Genomic DNA, 15537 nt, shown 5'->3' on the forward strand with positions numbered 1-15537 from the left:
ATACAAAATACATTTTGTCAAAATATTAACGATTGCACAAAAAGTAAAAGAAAAAAAGTCATATTTATAAATTGCTGCTGTCCTTGAAACAACTAATTTTTTATGTCTTCAATATTTTTTATAATAGTGACATATTGAGTGAGTGTATTTGCATGGCGGGTGATGCATACATAGCAGGAGCTGCTTACCCTGTCGAATCTCCTTTTGGAAATTTTAAAATCGAGGTACTATCATTGCCTTATTTAAGGTTAATAGTTTATTTAGTATAGTTTTCTTTATGCAAGTTAATAAAGTTATTCTGCTCTTTTTCCTTATCCAGGACCTGATTGACATAGATTTTGCTGTTCAATCTAATACATTGGCAGTAGAATGGAAAGGATTTTACCATCCACATTTACATATTCACTATAAAGTGTGTATTGGAACGGTCAAAGGTGGTTGTGATATAGCCATGAAGGACAACCTTAACTGGACATCTAATCAATATACATTCACCAACTTGTTGCTTTCAGATTTTCAGGTATGAATAGAGACAACAGTAGTATACCGCTGTTCGAAAGTCATAAATCGATTAAGAGAAAACAAATCAGGGTTACAAACTAAAACCGAGGGAAGCACAAAAGATGAAAACAACGAAACAACCAAAACACTAAAGTGCAAAAGAACCAAACGAAAATTTAACACGCACAGAAACGAACTATAAGATAACAACTGCCATTTTCCTGACTTGATACAGGACATTTTAAGAGAAAAAAATGGTGGATTGAACCTGGTTTTGTAGCTAGCCAAACTTCGCGCTTGTATGGCAATGTTAAATATAACACCAAAAGGACAACATTACATTACAGTACAAATAAATGCAAGAAGGGACCAAGCTTATAATTTAATACTCAAGACGCGCGATTCATCTACACAAATAAAGGCAACAGTAGTATACCGCTGTTCAAATTCATAAATCGATAGAGAAAAAACAAATCCGGGTTTTACAAACTAAAACTGAGGGAAACGTATCAAATATAAGAGAACTATGACACAACAGAGACACAACACCGAAATGTAAAGCACACAGAAACGAACTGTAATGTAACTCATCAGAGACGCTCAAGTCAGAATAGTCAGAAAGCCAAACAAGTATAAAGTTAAAAAGCATTTATGACCAAAAATTCCAAAAAGTTTTGCCAAATACGTCTAAGGTTATCTATACCTGGGTTAAGAAAATCCTTAGTATTAAAAGTAGTTCATACATTCGGAAATATTAAGTTTATAAAAAAACAAAACAATGACCATATAATTGATGTTCATGTCAACCCCAAAGTGCTGACTAACCACATAATAAAAAGGAACACATTAAACAAACTAGGGCAGCACATAACAATAGCACAACATAACCACGCATGGTCTATCACACGACTGGATTGACACTACAAAATGACGTCACAGGTAAATTTCGAAAAATTTGATATACAAAATGTAGTTCAAGATTAGGTTTAAAATTATCGTAAAAACAAGACTATTAATACAGAACTTGTCCTACAGTCAAACTCACAAATCGAAATCAAACTGACAACGCCATGGCTAAAAATTAAAAAGACAAACAGACAAATAATAGTACACATGACACAACATAAGAAACTAAAGACTAAGCAACACGAACCCAACCAAAAACTGGGGGTGATCTCGGGTGATCCGGAAGGGTAGGTAAAATATTTCTTAATACTTTGAGAAAAAAACATTATGTTTTTGTAGTGATTAAGATTAGAACACAACGTTGACCACTGTACTCTTATTTTTAATATTTTAAGCTATCATGTATCTTTGTTTTAATCACACATTTTGGTTAAAATAATGGAATTTTTAGCAAATGTCATACAAGTGAGAAATTAAGCTATGTATAAAACCAGGTTTAATCCACCATTTTCTAAATAAGGAAATGTCTAAACCAAGACAGGAACATGACAATAGTTTCCATCGTTTGATGTGTTTAAGCTTTTGATATTGTTTTTCATTTGGGAACTTTCCAGGATGGATCTTCCCTGGAGTTCGGTATTTTTTTTTTTTTTACTTTTTATTTATTCAAAATTTACCGATGTGAATTTAAGCATTGATGCAATAAAATTAACGGTACCAATTTTCTTGCACCAGTTGCGTATGTCTCTTCAGTGATGCTCGTGGCCAAAATATTTGAAATCCAAAGCTTATATAAAAGATGAAGAGCTATAATCCAAAAGGTCCAAAAAGTATAGCCAATGCGTGTACTACCCATTATAGAGTGATGGGTCGTTTGTAGGTCTCTAAAATTCATTTTCTATAACTCGATAGTGATTAAAACTTAGATTAGTAAAACTGTATTGTAAATAATGATACATAAAAAAAAAACCAAACACAAAATGGAAACTTTTTTTCTGGATCATTAACAAACATAGTGGTAACTTCGAGACCAGCACGTTACATATAAACATCTTGTGTATATGATCATTTTCATACCAATTACTCTTCATCTATTTTGTTTAGCCAAGGTATCACCAGCTCTCATTATGTCACAGTTCTTCTACTTGAAGTAACACTTACATGTTGCAAAAAAAAACCTTTTTAAAAACACACATCCTTTTAAATAACACATTTTTTATTTTGCCAAATGTAAGATATTAACCAGAATTAATTTAATTCGGTCATCCTCTAGATAGGATTCCGATATTCTTTGATAAACTACCAATAAAAACTATAATTTTTATATTTATATGCAGACATATTTTTCCACTGTTGAAGCTGTGGCAACAACTGGTTCTGTCAAAGTCTCAACTGACGGAGTCACAATTGTTAACAACAGTACAGAGCTAGAAGGTGTTATTGTTAATGATGGTCCCATATGTTCAGGTATTAATTTTCTTTTTTTTATTGTGTAATAAACCTTCTCTAATTCTTCGTCAATTTATCCCTTTATGACCCATTGTATTAAAAAAATTTAATCAACGTGTGGTTCGTTTGATCTCAGTTCATCATTGGTTAAAATCCGATTATGACGTCGAATTTTCTTGCTTTCCTTTGAATTTCCTATTGTGACGGCATGAAAAAGGGCGACCATGCCTGATGACGTCACGTAGAAAGAAGACATTTTTTTGCAGATCACTCGAAAAGAAGGAAAATTTGTGCATGCTTATTATTTGAAAATCATTAGAGAAACAGATTCCACCACCAAATCTCGTGTAATACGATATTTATCCACTCTCGACAGTTACAATTTAAATATTTAACTGTCTCGAGTGGATAAATATCGTATCACACTCAATGCAGTGGTAGAATCTATATTTATTCCATTGATAGATACACTGGATATTCGGTTGAATTTTATGATATGTTTTTATTTAATATTGAGCGATTGGGTTTTTTTACGTTAAATCTTATCCCAAACAGTTTTACTACAATATAATCAACTTTTACAAGCGAATTCCTCCTCAATCTATTTTCAGATGCAATTGTACTGAATAGAAGCCATCATTCTCAAGTATGTATTTACAAAGTTGTTTGAAAAATAATTGAAATGTTGATTGATATTTTAACAATATATTTTGATATTGAAAAAAAGGAATGGTGTGTGGTAGATCAATATGAGACCAAATCGAGACTGCCAAAGCGATCTAGATTCAATTGCAAATGTATATAAACAATTTCTTGCAGTAACTAAACGGAATAATTTTGATTAGCAGTGCTTAACGATTTAAATGAGTTTTCTTCTATTGCCAGAACTGTCTAAACATGTACTTCTAGTTTTCGACTGTTTATTTACATTGAGTAGTCTAATATCACCAGAAATCTTTAGATATAATATAAAATGTGCCTCTTCTTCACAGAATATGCGCAAAATTACACTCTAAAATGTTCACTGCTGCCTAGTAACCTTTGAGTTTTTTTTTTATTGTGCTACAAAAACCGTTAATAATCATTAAATCATAAACTAAAAATGCAACGGTTAATTCAAACAATACGTTATCCGATTTCATACGGTCCCCTTACCATTTTATCTTGAATATTACGAAATGATGTTATAGAAGACACTGGTGATATTTCTCAAAATCTTATTTTGCAATAGAAGAATTGAATAGCAGAAATAACTATTTTCAAATAGCAACCCAAAAGACTATGTTTAGATGTAAAAGTCTGAAAATTCTATTAAAAAGGCACTAGCTACGAGATATGTAAAAAATCAAAAGTATGATTTTTTTTGTTCAATCATTAATGAAAGTGAAATAGTGAAATAATAATTTATTTTTATCAGCTAAAATGGTTCAATTTTTTTCAAATTAAGCTCATAAACATTGATAATGAGTTATTCACTTGCAAGTGCATAATTTGACCTTATTAAATCCGTATTCATGTGAACTGCAATTTAACCCCGTAGATTGATTGATTGTTGGTTGCTTAACGTCCAGTGCAAATATCTAACTCCGTAGAAAGAGATAGAATAACGCATGCATTGTTATTGAAAGTGCATTGAAAGTGAAACAAAGGTAAATAATTTGATTAACTGATTCGATCCACAAAAAAATCATTCTCATAAAGGTAAAATCGACAATAAACATAAATTTTTAATCTATAATACAAAATTTAACAGACCTATAAAAATCCAATTGCACGAGTTACTTAATCTATTTATATCCATGTTTATGTTTACATCGCTTATATGGTCTTATAAGGTCAACTAGATAGTTAATTAGATGGTGTCTTGGCTAAAATTCACACGAAACGAAGCTACATCTTATTGAGACCATGTCCTGTAAATTGTTTATTTCATACTTCTGATAATTTGGAAAAATGTTTTACAGTGTTATAAATAAAATATGAGAGTTTGAGTCAAATCGGTGACCATGAATTTGGCAGCTAGTGCCCCTTTAAAAGTATTGTAAATATCCCTAGACATAAATTGATCTGGAAAGGTAATCATATTGACGCTTAAAGTTTAAAAAAAAAAAAAACATTACGTCTTAGACATGATTTTTTTACTAGTTGTTATTGGCTTTGAAAAAAGTAAAACATAAAAATACTGAACTCGGAGGAAAATTCAATCCGACAGTCCCTAATCACATAAAAAATTAAATGACAAAACCCATCAAACGAATGGACAACAACTGTCATATTCCTGACTAGGTGCAGGAATTTTCAAATGTAGAAAATGGTGGAGTGAACTAGCTGCCAGTAACTGCGAGTATTCTCAAATCTATACTTAGTGTCTCTTTGTTGGTGGAATGAAGTAGTACTCGGCCATTTCCGCTCTATGTTTTTGCTATATGTATTTTTAATTGTATCCATCTCATGAGTTGAGCCTTGTTTAACCGATTTCTATAGTTCGTTCTTATGTTGTAATGTTACACCACTTCCTAGGTTAAGGGGAGGGTTGGGATCACTCTAACATGTTTGGTCCCGCCATAATCTGTATGTAATTATTATCTTTATATTACATTATGTAGAAAAGAATAAGTTAAAAATGGAAAAATAGAAACTTTTACATTTTATACCAACCAAATACTAATGACTTGTCATTTGAATACAAACAGAAGAAAGAAGGTATATTTAATGTTTGTAGCGAAGAAGAGTATAACCACTTTTTTAATTTCTTGTCGATAATTTTCGTAAAGTTTTCATGAGAAAATCAAATTTAAATTTTAGAGTAACGCTTAAGCAATTTGTCTTTCGATAAAAGATATTTGACAAAAACTAATTTGGTATGAATTATTCCCTTACCATTTTAGGGTTTTCTTTCTACAAATCATATTACGTTTTGAATTAGAAATTGACAAATGTAAATGTTTATCAAATATGTGTCGAAGAATACATAAAAACAATATAATGTAAACAACACTTTCAAATCAAATTCATTACTGAAGTCACTAAAAAGAAGAATACACGATTAAATAGATAAGATAATACAATTGTATTTCAAGAAATATTTACTTACATATGTATCAACGGGTGACTACTAGCCTATGTAATCGGTGAAAAATTACAGGATAAATTAAAAAGGTTGGCCTCCTGAACCAACAATGTATCAAGAATAATTGGTGAATAAATATATGATGTCGTTTAAAAGATATTCAAGAGGGAACTTTTGGTGTTACTAAAATCTACCGCTAGAATTTACATTTAAATCTGATTCATTTGAAGATAAATTAAAAAACAGAAAGAATATACAAAATTGTTTTATTAGCTGTTATTGTTTTATAAGATACGTATTATTATTTTCTATAGGATGTTATTTTAAATTGTAAAGTCGACATAAACTATCAGATTTCGACAACAACTCTCCAAGCTAAATGGAATTATCCGAACAACTTAACAGACGTTATCAACAATGTATATTGGAGTATTGACCGACGTTCTGCTGTTGGAGGTAAATAAAATGAAAATAGGGTTTCCATCTGAAAACATCCAAAATCTAAGATAATAATTCAGTACTGCTATTGGTTTCAAAGAAAAATACGTACTTACATCATATTTTGATGTGTATTTTCTTTTTTTTTCTATTTAAAAATGTTGACCTTGATAGGTTTCTTTTGTTTTGAATATTAAATCAGTTAACGCTTTACGTGAAATAAGAGGATTGCATTTCTATACTAATGAAATAACTTGAGTGAATCGATTTGTTTTTATCAAATATCATTTAATTACAAACATCATCGTTTATGTTAGAAGCTGAGGAGGAGTCGTTGAATAAACAAAAAGTATTTCTTTATGACAGCCAAGGTTCCTAAAGATGATGTTCAGCAAACGTATAAGGAGGCCGAGCTAAGTTTGCTGTTAATGTAAAACTCAAGTTGAGCAAAATGTCATTTATTCCAAATTCATAATTAATTGGGAATGACATATTAACAATATCAGTACTAGCAAATAAATGACAATGACATTAAAAAGCAAAGGTGGGATAAAAAAATGCTCCAACCAGTATATCATACATTACATTAACAAATAGTAAAATACTACTATAAATACAATAAAAACAATCTTGTGAAGCATCACACATCCCGTATCTTAAGATGATAAAATATTAACAGTAAAAAATAATGATTAAAACTGTCATTAAAATTGGTTAGAAGATGGGTGGGGTTTGGCAAAAGGTTACAAAATATTTTCCAAGTTTCAAATAAACGATGTTTCTTCTATCAGAGAAATTACCTGAATGGCTGCATGTCCAAGTTCATGCAATAATCTGATCTAAATTTCCCTCCCAAAAACTGGCTAATCCATTTCCTTATTTGAACATAGCACACCTTAAACCTCAGGCGAGAGATAAAGTTTCTACACTCATAATGTACAATACTGCCCTAGACCCCAGATGGCTAATCCGAGATAAAATTACTACACAGCATATATTACTTAATCCTCAACGATTATCTGAACTTGCAGACAAAAATGTTTTTATCTTCAATAAATTTATTTTCGACCATGCGAAAGACAGGATATCAATCTTTACTGAGTATTGAAACAAACTTTATATTCTCTACCTAGAATATCGATAAATTTTTTTAGATACACAGCGAAATAACGAACGTTCACATAACTGTATGGAAAATTTTCTCTGAAATGTTAAGACATCTGAAACAGATACAAAAAATTGGAACTAAAATTCGCGAAATATTTGTTTAATTCATTGATTGATATATTGATTGTTGAATGTTTCAAATATTTTGTTTGGATGATAGACATTTTTTTTTTTATTTCAACCAATAAGTACCCCTCACATTTTGGTCAGATGAAGCAAAATTTAAATTTTATATCTGAAAATATCGTTAAAAGATAGTTAAAGATACCAGAGGGACAGTCAAACTCATAGATTAACAATAAACTGACAACGCCATGGCTAAAAATGAAAAAGACAAGCAGAAAAATAACAGTACACATGACACAACATAGAAAACTAAAGACTAAACAACACAAACCCCATTAAAAACTGAGGGTTATCTCAGGTGCTCCGGAAGGTCAAGCAGATCCTGATAAAGTATATCATTGATTGACTATTAATATTAAATTGTTAATAGTGTTACTATTTTTTGATTTTTTAGCGATGATGGTTATTTTGCATTTGAAACATAAGTGAAAATCTTTGTATGGACAGTTCTGCTAATAAAGTCCGTATATTGAGTACATGAATTAAAAATATTAAAAAATAGTTGCAATTCCGACATTGCATACGAGAGGAATAAAAAGTGGAAGTCATATAAATATAAATAAGAACAACTAACAGTCCACTCAATACTGACAGTTAGAAAGTATATATGACAAACTCAAAATTTAACCACCAATGCTGGGAAAATGTGAACCATAACACAAGAAATAAAAATCCTTATTTTACAGATGTTTGGTTTCAATTTAGAGATTTCAGTTATATAGGAAGTCAAAAACATATAGCAGTTAGTGGTCTAGATCTCCAACCTGGTCTGAAATATAGATTTTCAATGAAATTTTGTGCACATAGTATATGTTTCCCTACGATAAGCAGTGACGGTGTAACTGTTGTGCCAAGTTATCCTATTATTGGCTCTATTGAAGTTCATCTTGAAGATCAAAAGGTAGTGTTTAAAAACTTTAAATTGGTATTCAATTAAAATTGTTTGTTTGTGAAAATTCAAACAGTGACATATTAGACTCATTTAATGTAAAGTCATTCTATTATTATCGTATCGAAGAGTGAAAAATGAATTAAACAATTTATTCAGATAGTGAAATGTTCATCGTTCCCTTTAAATAAAAACAAATCACTATTAACGTAAATTTTAATCAGCGAAACAGCAATATATTGATATACTCCAGATCAACCAAGAATACTTGATACAAAGAGTAAAGTGGGGTTTTGTGCATTCTTTCACCTTATACTTTTTTTTCTTAGTGTATGTATTTTTTTGGTTGCAAATAACCGTTTTTGAAGAAAATTAATATAATATTTTTTTTTTCTTTTGTGCATTGTTGTGACAAACACGCATTACAAGCATTTATAGAATTTGTAAGCTGTTGAACACTGAAATTTTTGGTTCACCTATAATCACGAAATACCTTCGAAAGGTACTCGACAAATAATTATTATACCAATATATATGTTTTTATCTAATGCCCTCATCCATATATCTTCTTTTTATGAAATATTTGCGTTTCTGTTACATTCACGTATATTCAACTTGTCGATTTTTTAATTTATTAATCAATAGATAATAGTGATATTTGCAATGATGTACGACCCTGACATAGAAGACAGGACTGAATCAATTGATGCAATTGAATCCTATGAGTGGACAATAACTGATAATTTCGTTGATGGCAAACAATTTGAAAAATGGGGTCTTGTAGATCATATTCAAGCGATTAACAATACGCACGTAAGAGTAATTTTTTTATAGAAACATTTTGTCAGAACATACGACTAAATAATATAAGAGTAGTGTTAACAGTAATTTTGAAATAGAATTTTTCAAACTTGAAACTGATTGCATACCAAAAGAACAAGTTGATTCCATTGTGTTGGTTTCACTGTTCAAGCGATAATAAACTGACATTATGATTTGAATTGGTTAAGGAATTTAATTATTCAGAAAGTATTAAGAAGTAATTGATCGTCTTTCAGTAAAATCTGCAACTTTTTATGATTCATTTTAACCTGCATGGTAGCAACGAAACATTTATGCTTATAATACAATTGTTTGCACTTATAGTTTAAAGCCGAGATTCCTCTGTCTGGTGACATTGATTTCGCTAAATGCAAGCATGTTACAATAAGAGGAACTAATAAAGTTGGAGTATGGTCGGTAATATCTGCAGAAATAAAACAGTGTCATGTAGAAGATGGCCAAAGACAAGTTGTACCAAGAATAGTCATTGATGCAATCGGAGGTGACAAATTATTCCTAAAACATACAAATTCAAATCATTACCTTTTACTTCATGTAAAAAAAATGCTTTCTTTTATATAGACAGGAAGAAACATATTTTCACAAAAGTAATATCAAAATTTCATAATCATTTTAAATACTATTTAGTGTCGGACTTAAATTACAGTTGCGTACTGTCCATATTGAGTCCTGATGTCCGTTTGCCTTGTAAGCGTTCTCAAGCTCATACATACTTGCTAGATTATCATTTTTCTATATCTATATCAGAGGTTAATCACTCCAATTATATATCTGTTAATTTCTTGCCCAAATTTCACAAAAAGATAATAAAAGCGTTGTCCATGACGAGTTTGTATTGACCATTTTCACAGTACAGTGTCCCTTTGAAATGTTATTTATATGGAAAATTGTATTTTTATCCCTCTCTCAGTTTTTTTTATTTTATGTAGCATGTGTATGAAACTCTATTATTAGTTGATAGAATTAATGTTTTGTGCAAGAACGATCTTAGTATAAGTTTGTAACCCGGATTTTTTTTCTAAATCGGTTTATGACTTTTAAACTACGGTATACTAGTGTTGCCTTTATATAGGCGTATGTTTCTGGCCTAAGCAGTATGAATATTGGCTCTATCTCAATGAATTAGGTTAGAAAAGTAATTTTACATAAAATATAGAATCACAAAATTAAAGAAGACTCATATATTAGTTTTATAAATGTCATTAGCTTATTTGATATTTTTGTAACTATTATGCATTGTGATAATGTTCATAAAATATAAAATAAAAGATATGGTATAATTTCAAATAAGACCACTTTTCACAAAAGACTTAATGACAAAGAAATAAACAGCTATAGGTCACTGTACGACCTTCAACAATGAGCAAAGCCCATATCGCATAGCCAGCTATAAAAGGCCTCACAATCACAAATGTGAAATATTTCAAAGAGAAAACTAACGGCCTAACTAATGTACTAAAAAATAAACAAAAAGGTAACAAACAGCAACAAACGACAACCGCTGAATTACAGGCTATTGAAGTGAGACAGGTTCATACATACAGAATGTGGCGGGTTACATGTAGGCGGGGTCCCAACCCACCACCTAACCTGGGACAGTGGTGTAACAGTATAGCATTCGGACGAGCTATAAAAATCAGTTTAAAAAGCCTAAACACATCTTATAAAAACACAGAGTTTACGTTGCTTGTTTTAAATTTTAAACTGTAATAGGGGCGTTTGTAAGACTTTTATTCAACATAACTCCTTCCATTTGTTTATATTTACTTATTTTACTTTTTTAGATGGAGAAATTGATTCAGGAATGGGAAAAAATATTAATTTGGAAACAAATGCGGCATGGCCATTATTAGACGAGGACTATACGCCTTTCAAAAATGTTTTGTCTGCTGTATGGCCTACTTTGAGGCACACGTCATACCAGTGGGGAGTGATTCAAATTAAAAGTATTGATGCACAAACCTTCTATAAAGAATTAACTGATATTGTTATTTCAGATCCATGTTCTCATCCTGATTCAGTACAGTGTGGACAAACAGGTATTACACCAAATTCAGAAAAGGTAAAAAGAAATAAACATTTCTGCAATCGAGGCTTGATAGTGAATTATTGTCTAGTAATGCTTTATATTGAATAGATATATACTAAGTTTAATATCAATATCAAAGCAGCTTTAAAAATGTTTTAGCAAATGTATTGCTCAACAAACAATATTTCAAACAAACAAATATTATAATATGTCTACGCTGCAAAGAAAATTAATGCAAGCAGTAAAACAAGTTTGATAAAATGACAGATGTGACATACCTCATGCCTATATAGTCCAAATAACTTTTTCTTTTAACTGTGTCCTATACTGACAATTCCATTCATATATATGATTTACAGAAGATAACTACGTAAATGCTATGTTCAATAAAACCAAGTATTTAATTCATGGAGGACGATACTCGATCTGTATACACGCACCAGAAACTGTGATTGAACATGAGAAATGGACAGAAACATTGGAAACAGTGACATCATGTAGTGATGGTGTAACAGTAGATTTAACACCACCTGTACCTGGAAGAGTATGGGTTGGAGCTGATCCGCTTGTAGCATATCAGGTTTATATTTAAAAATTGTGAAATAAATATAAATCCTCATTTTGAGACTAGTGACGTATGCTGTAAACTGAACTCATGCACAGCTTTTGATCACCATTCACAAATTTCAAGAGTAACAATCAGTAGTATAAGTTAGAGCTGAACAAGACTTTTATAATTCTAATATATACGTTTTTGTATGATATAAATCAAATATAAGAATTTGACTCAAATCAGAGAACGGAATCACTGGACAGCATGTGCCCCTTCAAAAGTGTTTAAAGTATAACAGTACTTCTATGTTTTATGACGAAACTTTTAATACACGCATTTTATATTTTTTTTAGACTTCGTCTTCTGATCTATATGTAGCCTGGGATTCCTTTATTGATGTAGAAGATACAGATCATTCCATGCACTTTTCAGGAATAAGACAATATTCCATTTCAATTGGTAAAGAAATATACACTGATGTTTACAAAACCCTTCTTTCTTCTTTTAAAAATGTTTATTTTTGATATTTTTTCCACTTTTAAAATCTTTTCATCTTTACGTTTTTCCAATTGTTTTTTTTAATGGATACATTTGTAATTGATTGATTGATTTTGAGGTTACACAAAATACAATGTCCGTATATTGATATAATTATGACATAACAAAACCGAAAATAGAATGCAATTCGAAAGTTTCAAAATAAATCTTGTCGAACAAGTTTTTTTTTAAGTTCTGCCTGGTTTTCATTGACATTGCCTCTCAAGACATTTAACATTTTATTTAACAATTATATCTATAATAAATTAAGATAAGAACTTAAATGACATGTTATTTTCACAGGTTCCATTGAGGGTGGCAACGATTTGATTGATAGAAGAAATGTAGGTCTGACCAATCATATGTCTTTCCACAGTCTGCAACTTCAGAACGGTCATAAATATTTTGTGACTTTGAGAGGTACATTTTGTATAAACTCCAAGTCAAATAAAAAAAGAGAGATTTACAACTGAAAATACAAACGCTATCAATCAAGAGAACAAGTAAAACACAGCGGTCATAAAACTGAGTTGGTACAGAAATTTCAAGAAAAAACCTGGTTGTTTTGCCAGCTTAACCTTCCACTTGTTCAACAGTGTTATTTATTCGTTTGATGTGTTTGAGCTTTTGATTTTTCCATATAATTAGAGACTTTCCGTTTTGAATTTTACTTGGAGTTCAGTATTTTTGTGATTTTACTTATTCCGTTATATTGATAAAGCTTTGCATACAGACACCAATCGCAAAAACTGTAAAAAAAAAGAGTTGTTGTGCGTTACATGTAGATAAACTGGTCATCGTAGATGTGCATACTATTCATTGATAAACTTAACTCGGGGAAACACTTTGAGAAACATCTATGTGCACTATGAATTCAATCAAAACTTTAGACACAATCTGAACTATTTATTATGTAAATGTAGGTATAATACCTATTCTGTTTGAAATGACAGTGGCCTTCTTTTTTTCCTAAAGAAAGTAAGAATTATGGTAAAAACCAAAGTTGTATAAAATACCTCTGATTTTTTGAAAAAAATATTTATGTCCAATGGCTGCAATACAAATTAATATATATGTATATATTCTAGTAATATGATATTATGAATGAATCCAAGATGCTGTGAAATGGGGTTTCCCCTTAGAATCTGAAACATTGAGAAACTGTTTTTATTACTAAAATTGCATCAGGAACTGGTGTATAGGTTCCAAATGCCTTTTATAATTGTATCCAGGTATGCAGTTAACACTACATTGATTTTTATGTATTTGGTGTTATTGAATCAACATTCTGTACAATTTGTGATCAGAACATCGCACACGAACGTGTTTTCATTTTATAATGTACCTAAATGAAATCTCGTTTGAAAATTAGTCCCTGATATTAGAGTGTTCTGTAGGATGGCATGATTTCATATGAAAGCGTAATATAATGGATTTATCTGGGGTTGGAACTTAAAAAAACTTAAATAAAGTTCATATGATTTCAATTCAAGGTTTTGACATGATTGGCAGATATTCTGAAATACGAGCAAATCCCATAACTGTTGATACAACACCTCCAGAATGGACAGGAGAATCAATATCGATCAGTGGAAGACTTCTTTCCAATTTGAGTGAAATCGAAGCTTGGTATTTATACTTATAAACGAAATATACAGATGTGATAAAATCAAACAAATTTGCGTAAAATAGGGATGCAATTAAAGATAATAATGACTCTTTGTGTTCAATTAAAACAAATTTTAAAGCAGATTTTTGAAATATTATTGTAAATACCATTTGTTAGATGAAATATACGTATAATGTATTATCAAAGTCTATATTCTCTAAGGCTAAAATAAGATTTATAAGAAAAACCAGTTAATATCTCTCTTTCTTTCTCTCTCTTTTTGTATTTGTTTTTTAAATTATGACATGTAAATAAATAGACCTAGAAAAATAAAAGTACTATTGCATGTGCTTGTCTATATATCATTGTTATTTTTGTGCTTACATCAGATCATATGACCATTGGCATTCTTGGAGGTTAATCAAATGGTTTCCAAGATACACAATAAATAATAACGAGTTCATAAAGTTTTAATGGAAACTTTTGAACCTTTTGCAATATGAAGATACGATTTAGTATGTTATAAATCAGATATCAGAATTTAAGGCAAATCGGTGAACATAAATTTCAGTTAATACTGCTTGGAAAGATATTTACAAATTATTATATTTTGTTTTAAAATTTCAGTTGGGAGAACGTCTTTATGGACAGTCAAAGTGGAATAGACCACTTTATTTGGGGAGTTGGATCCATGATCGGTATTGATGATATAATACCTTTTTCGATGACATTCCAAGAGTGTGCGATCCCAGTTCAGGGAGAGAGCTATGTTTTATCTGAAGGTCAACCATACTTTATAACGATTACGGTATATGATTTGATTTCCTATCTTTAAACACGATTACTTTGACAAAACATTGATGGTATCATCCTTATGGTCCTCAAGTGTTTTTAATTCATTGGCATTGCCCAAAGGTGAATCAATAATGACTCCATTAGTTAATAGACTATATAGTTGAAAATATAAGTATTGGTAATCTCACCGTAATCTTTGATTTTGTGGCATAAATACTAAGCTGTTATATATATTAACACTTCATGATCGCTCATGTCGGTTTTCTTATTTATCCCAATCACACGTTTTGGTAATCTGCATTTGCTTGATAACGGGTTAATAGAATATAACCGCACTTGCTATAATTCTTTTATATGACATAAAGTTATGCATCTAATATTCAACAGTTTGTAATGAGTGAATCTGTATTTCTCATACACAGGATTTTGTTTGGCCAAATCTGATAGAGTTAAATCATTCTGAATCACATGAACGTTAAGTAAAAATAGACGAAATGCGGCGATATTTAGGTATTTCCTGCTAAAATATTAATTAAATGCTGCTACAGAACATAACTTTTAATCATTCTTTTATAATGACTCGATGAATCGTCTCTCAATTAATTCCTTTTCAGAACAGATATTT

At 30.5% G+C, this 15537-nt stretch overlaps 1 protein-coding gene across 1 annotated transcript in view; it reads left to right on the top strand.

Annotated features, from left to right (window-relative positions):
- LOC143046127 (uncharacterized) overlaps positions 1–15537 on the top strand; it is a 38233-nt gene that overhangs the window by 2067 nt on the left and 20629 nt on the right. The window contains exons 4-16 of the mRNA XM_076219127.1: positions 320–520; positions 2745–2874; positions 3468–3502; positions 6241–6382; positions 8344–8558; positions 9192–9359; positions 9693–9870; positions 11174–11428; positions 11778–11998; positions 12325–12430; positions 12812–12928; positions 14002–14137; positions 14745–14925. Coding sequence (XP_076075242.1) covers positions 452–520; positions 2745–2874; positions 3468–3502; positions 6241–6382; positions 8344–8558; positions 9192–9359; positions 9693–9870; positions 11174–11428; positions 11778–11998; positions 12325–12430; positions 12812–12928; positions 14002–14137; positions 14745–14925 — 1953 coding nt within the window. The 5' untranslated portion in view covers positions 320–451. The remainder of the gene's footprint in view (positions 1–319; positions 521–2744; positions 2875–3467; positions 3503–6240; positions 6383–8343; positions 8559–9191; positions 9360–9692; positions 9871–11173; positions 11429–11777; positions 11999–12324; positions 12431–12811; positions 12929–14001; positions 14138–14744; positions 14926–15537) is intronic.

The sequence above is a fragment of the Mytilus galloprovincialis genome, chromosome 9 (assembly GCF_965363235.1).
Source record: "Mytilus galloprovincialis chromosome 9, xbMytGall1.hap1.1, whole genome shotgun sequence".
Taxonomy (NCBI): Eukaryota; Metazoa; Mollusca; class Bivalvia; order Mytilida; family Mytilidae; genus Mytilus; species Mytilus galloprovincialis.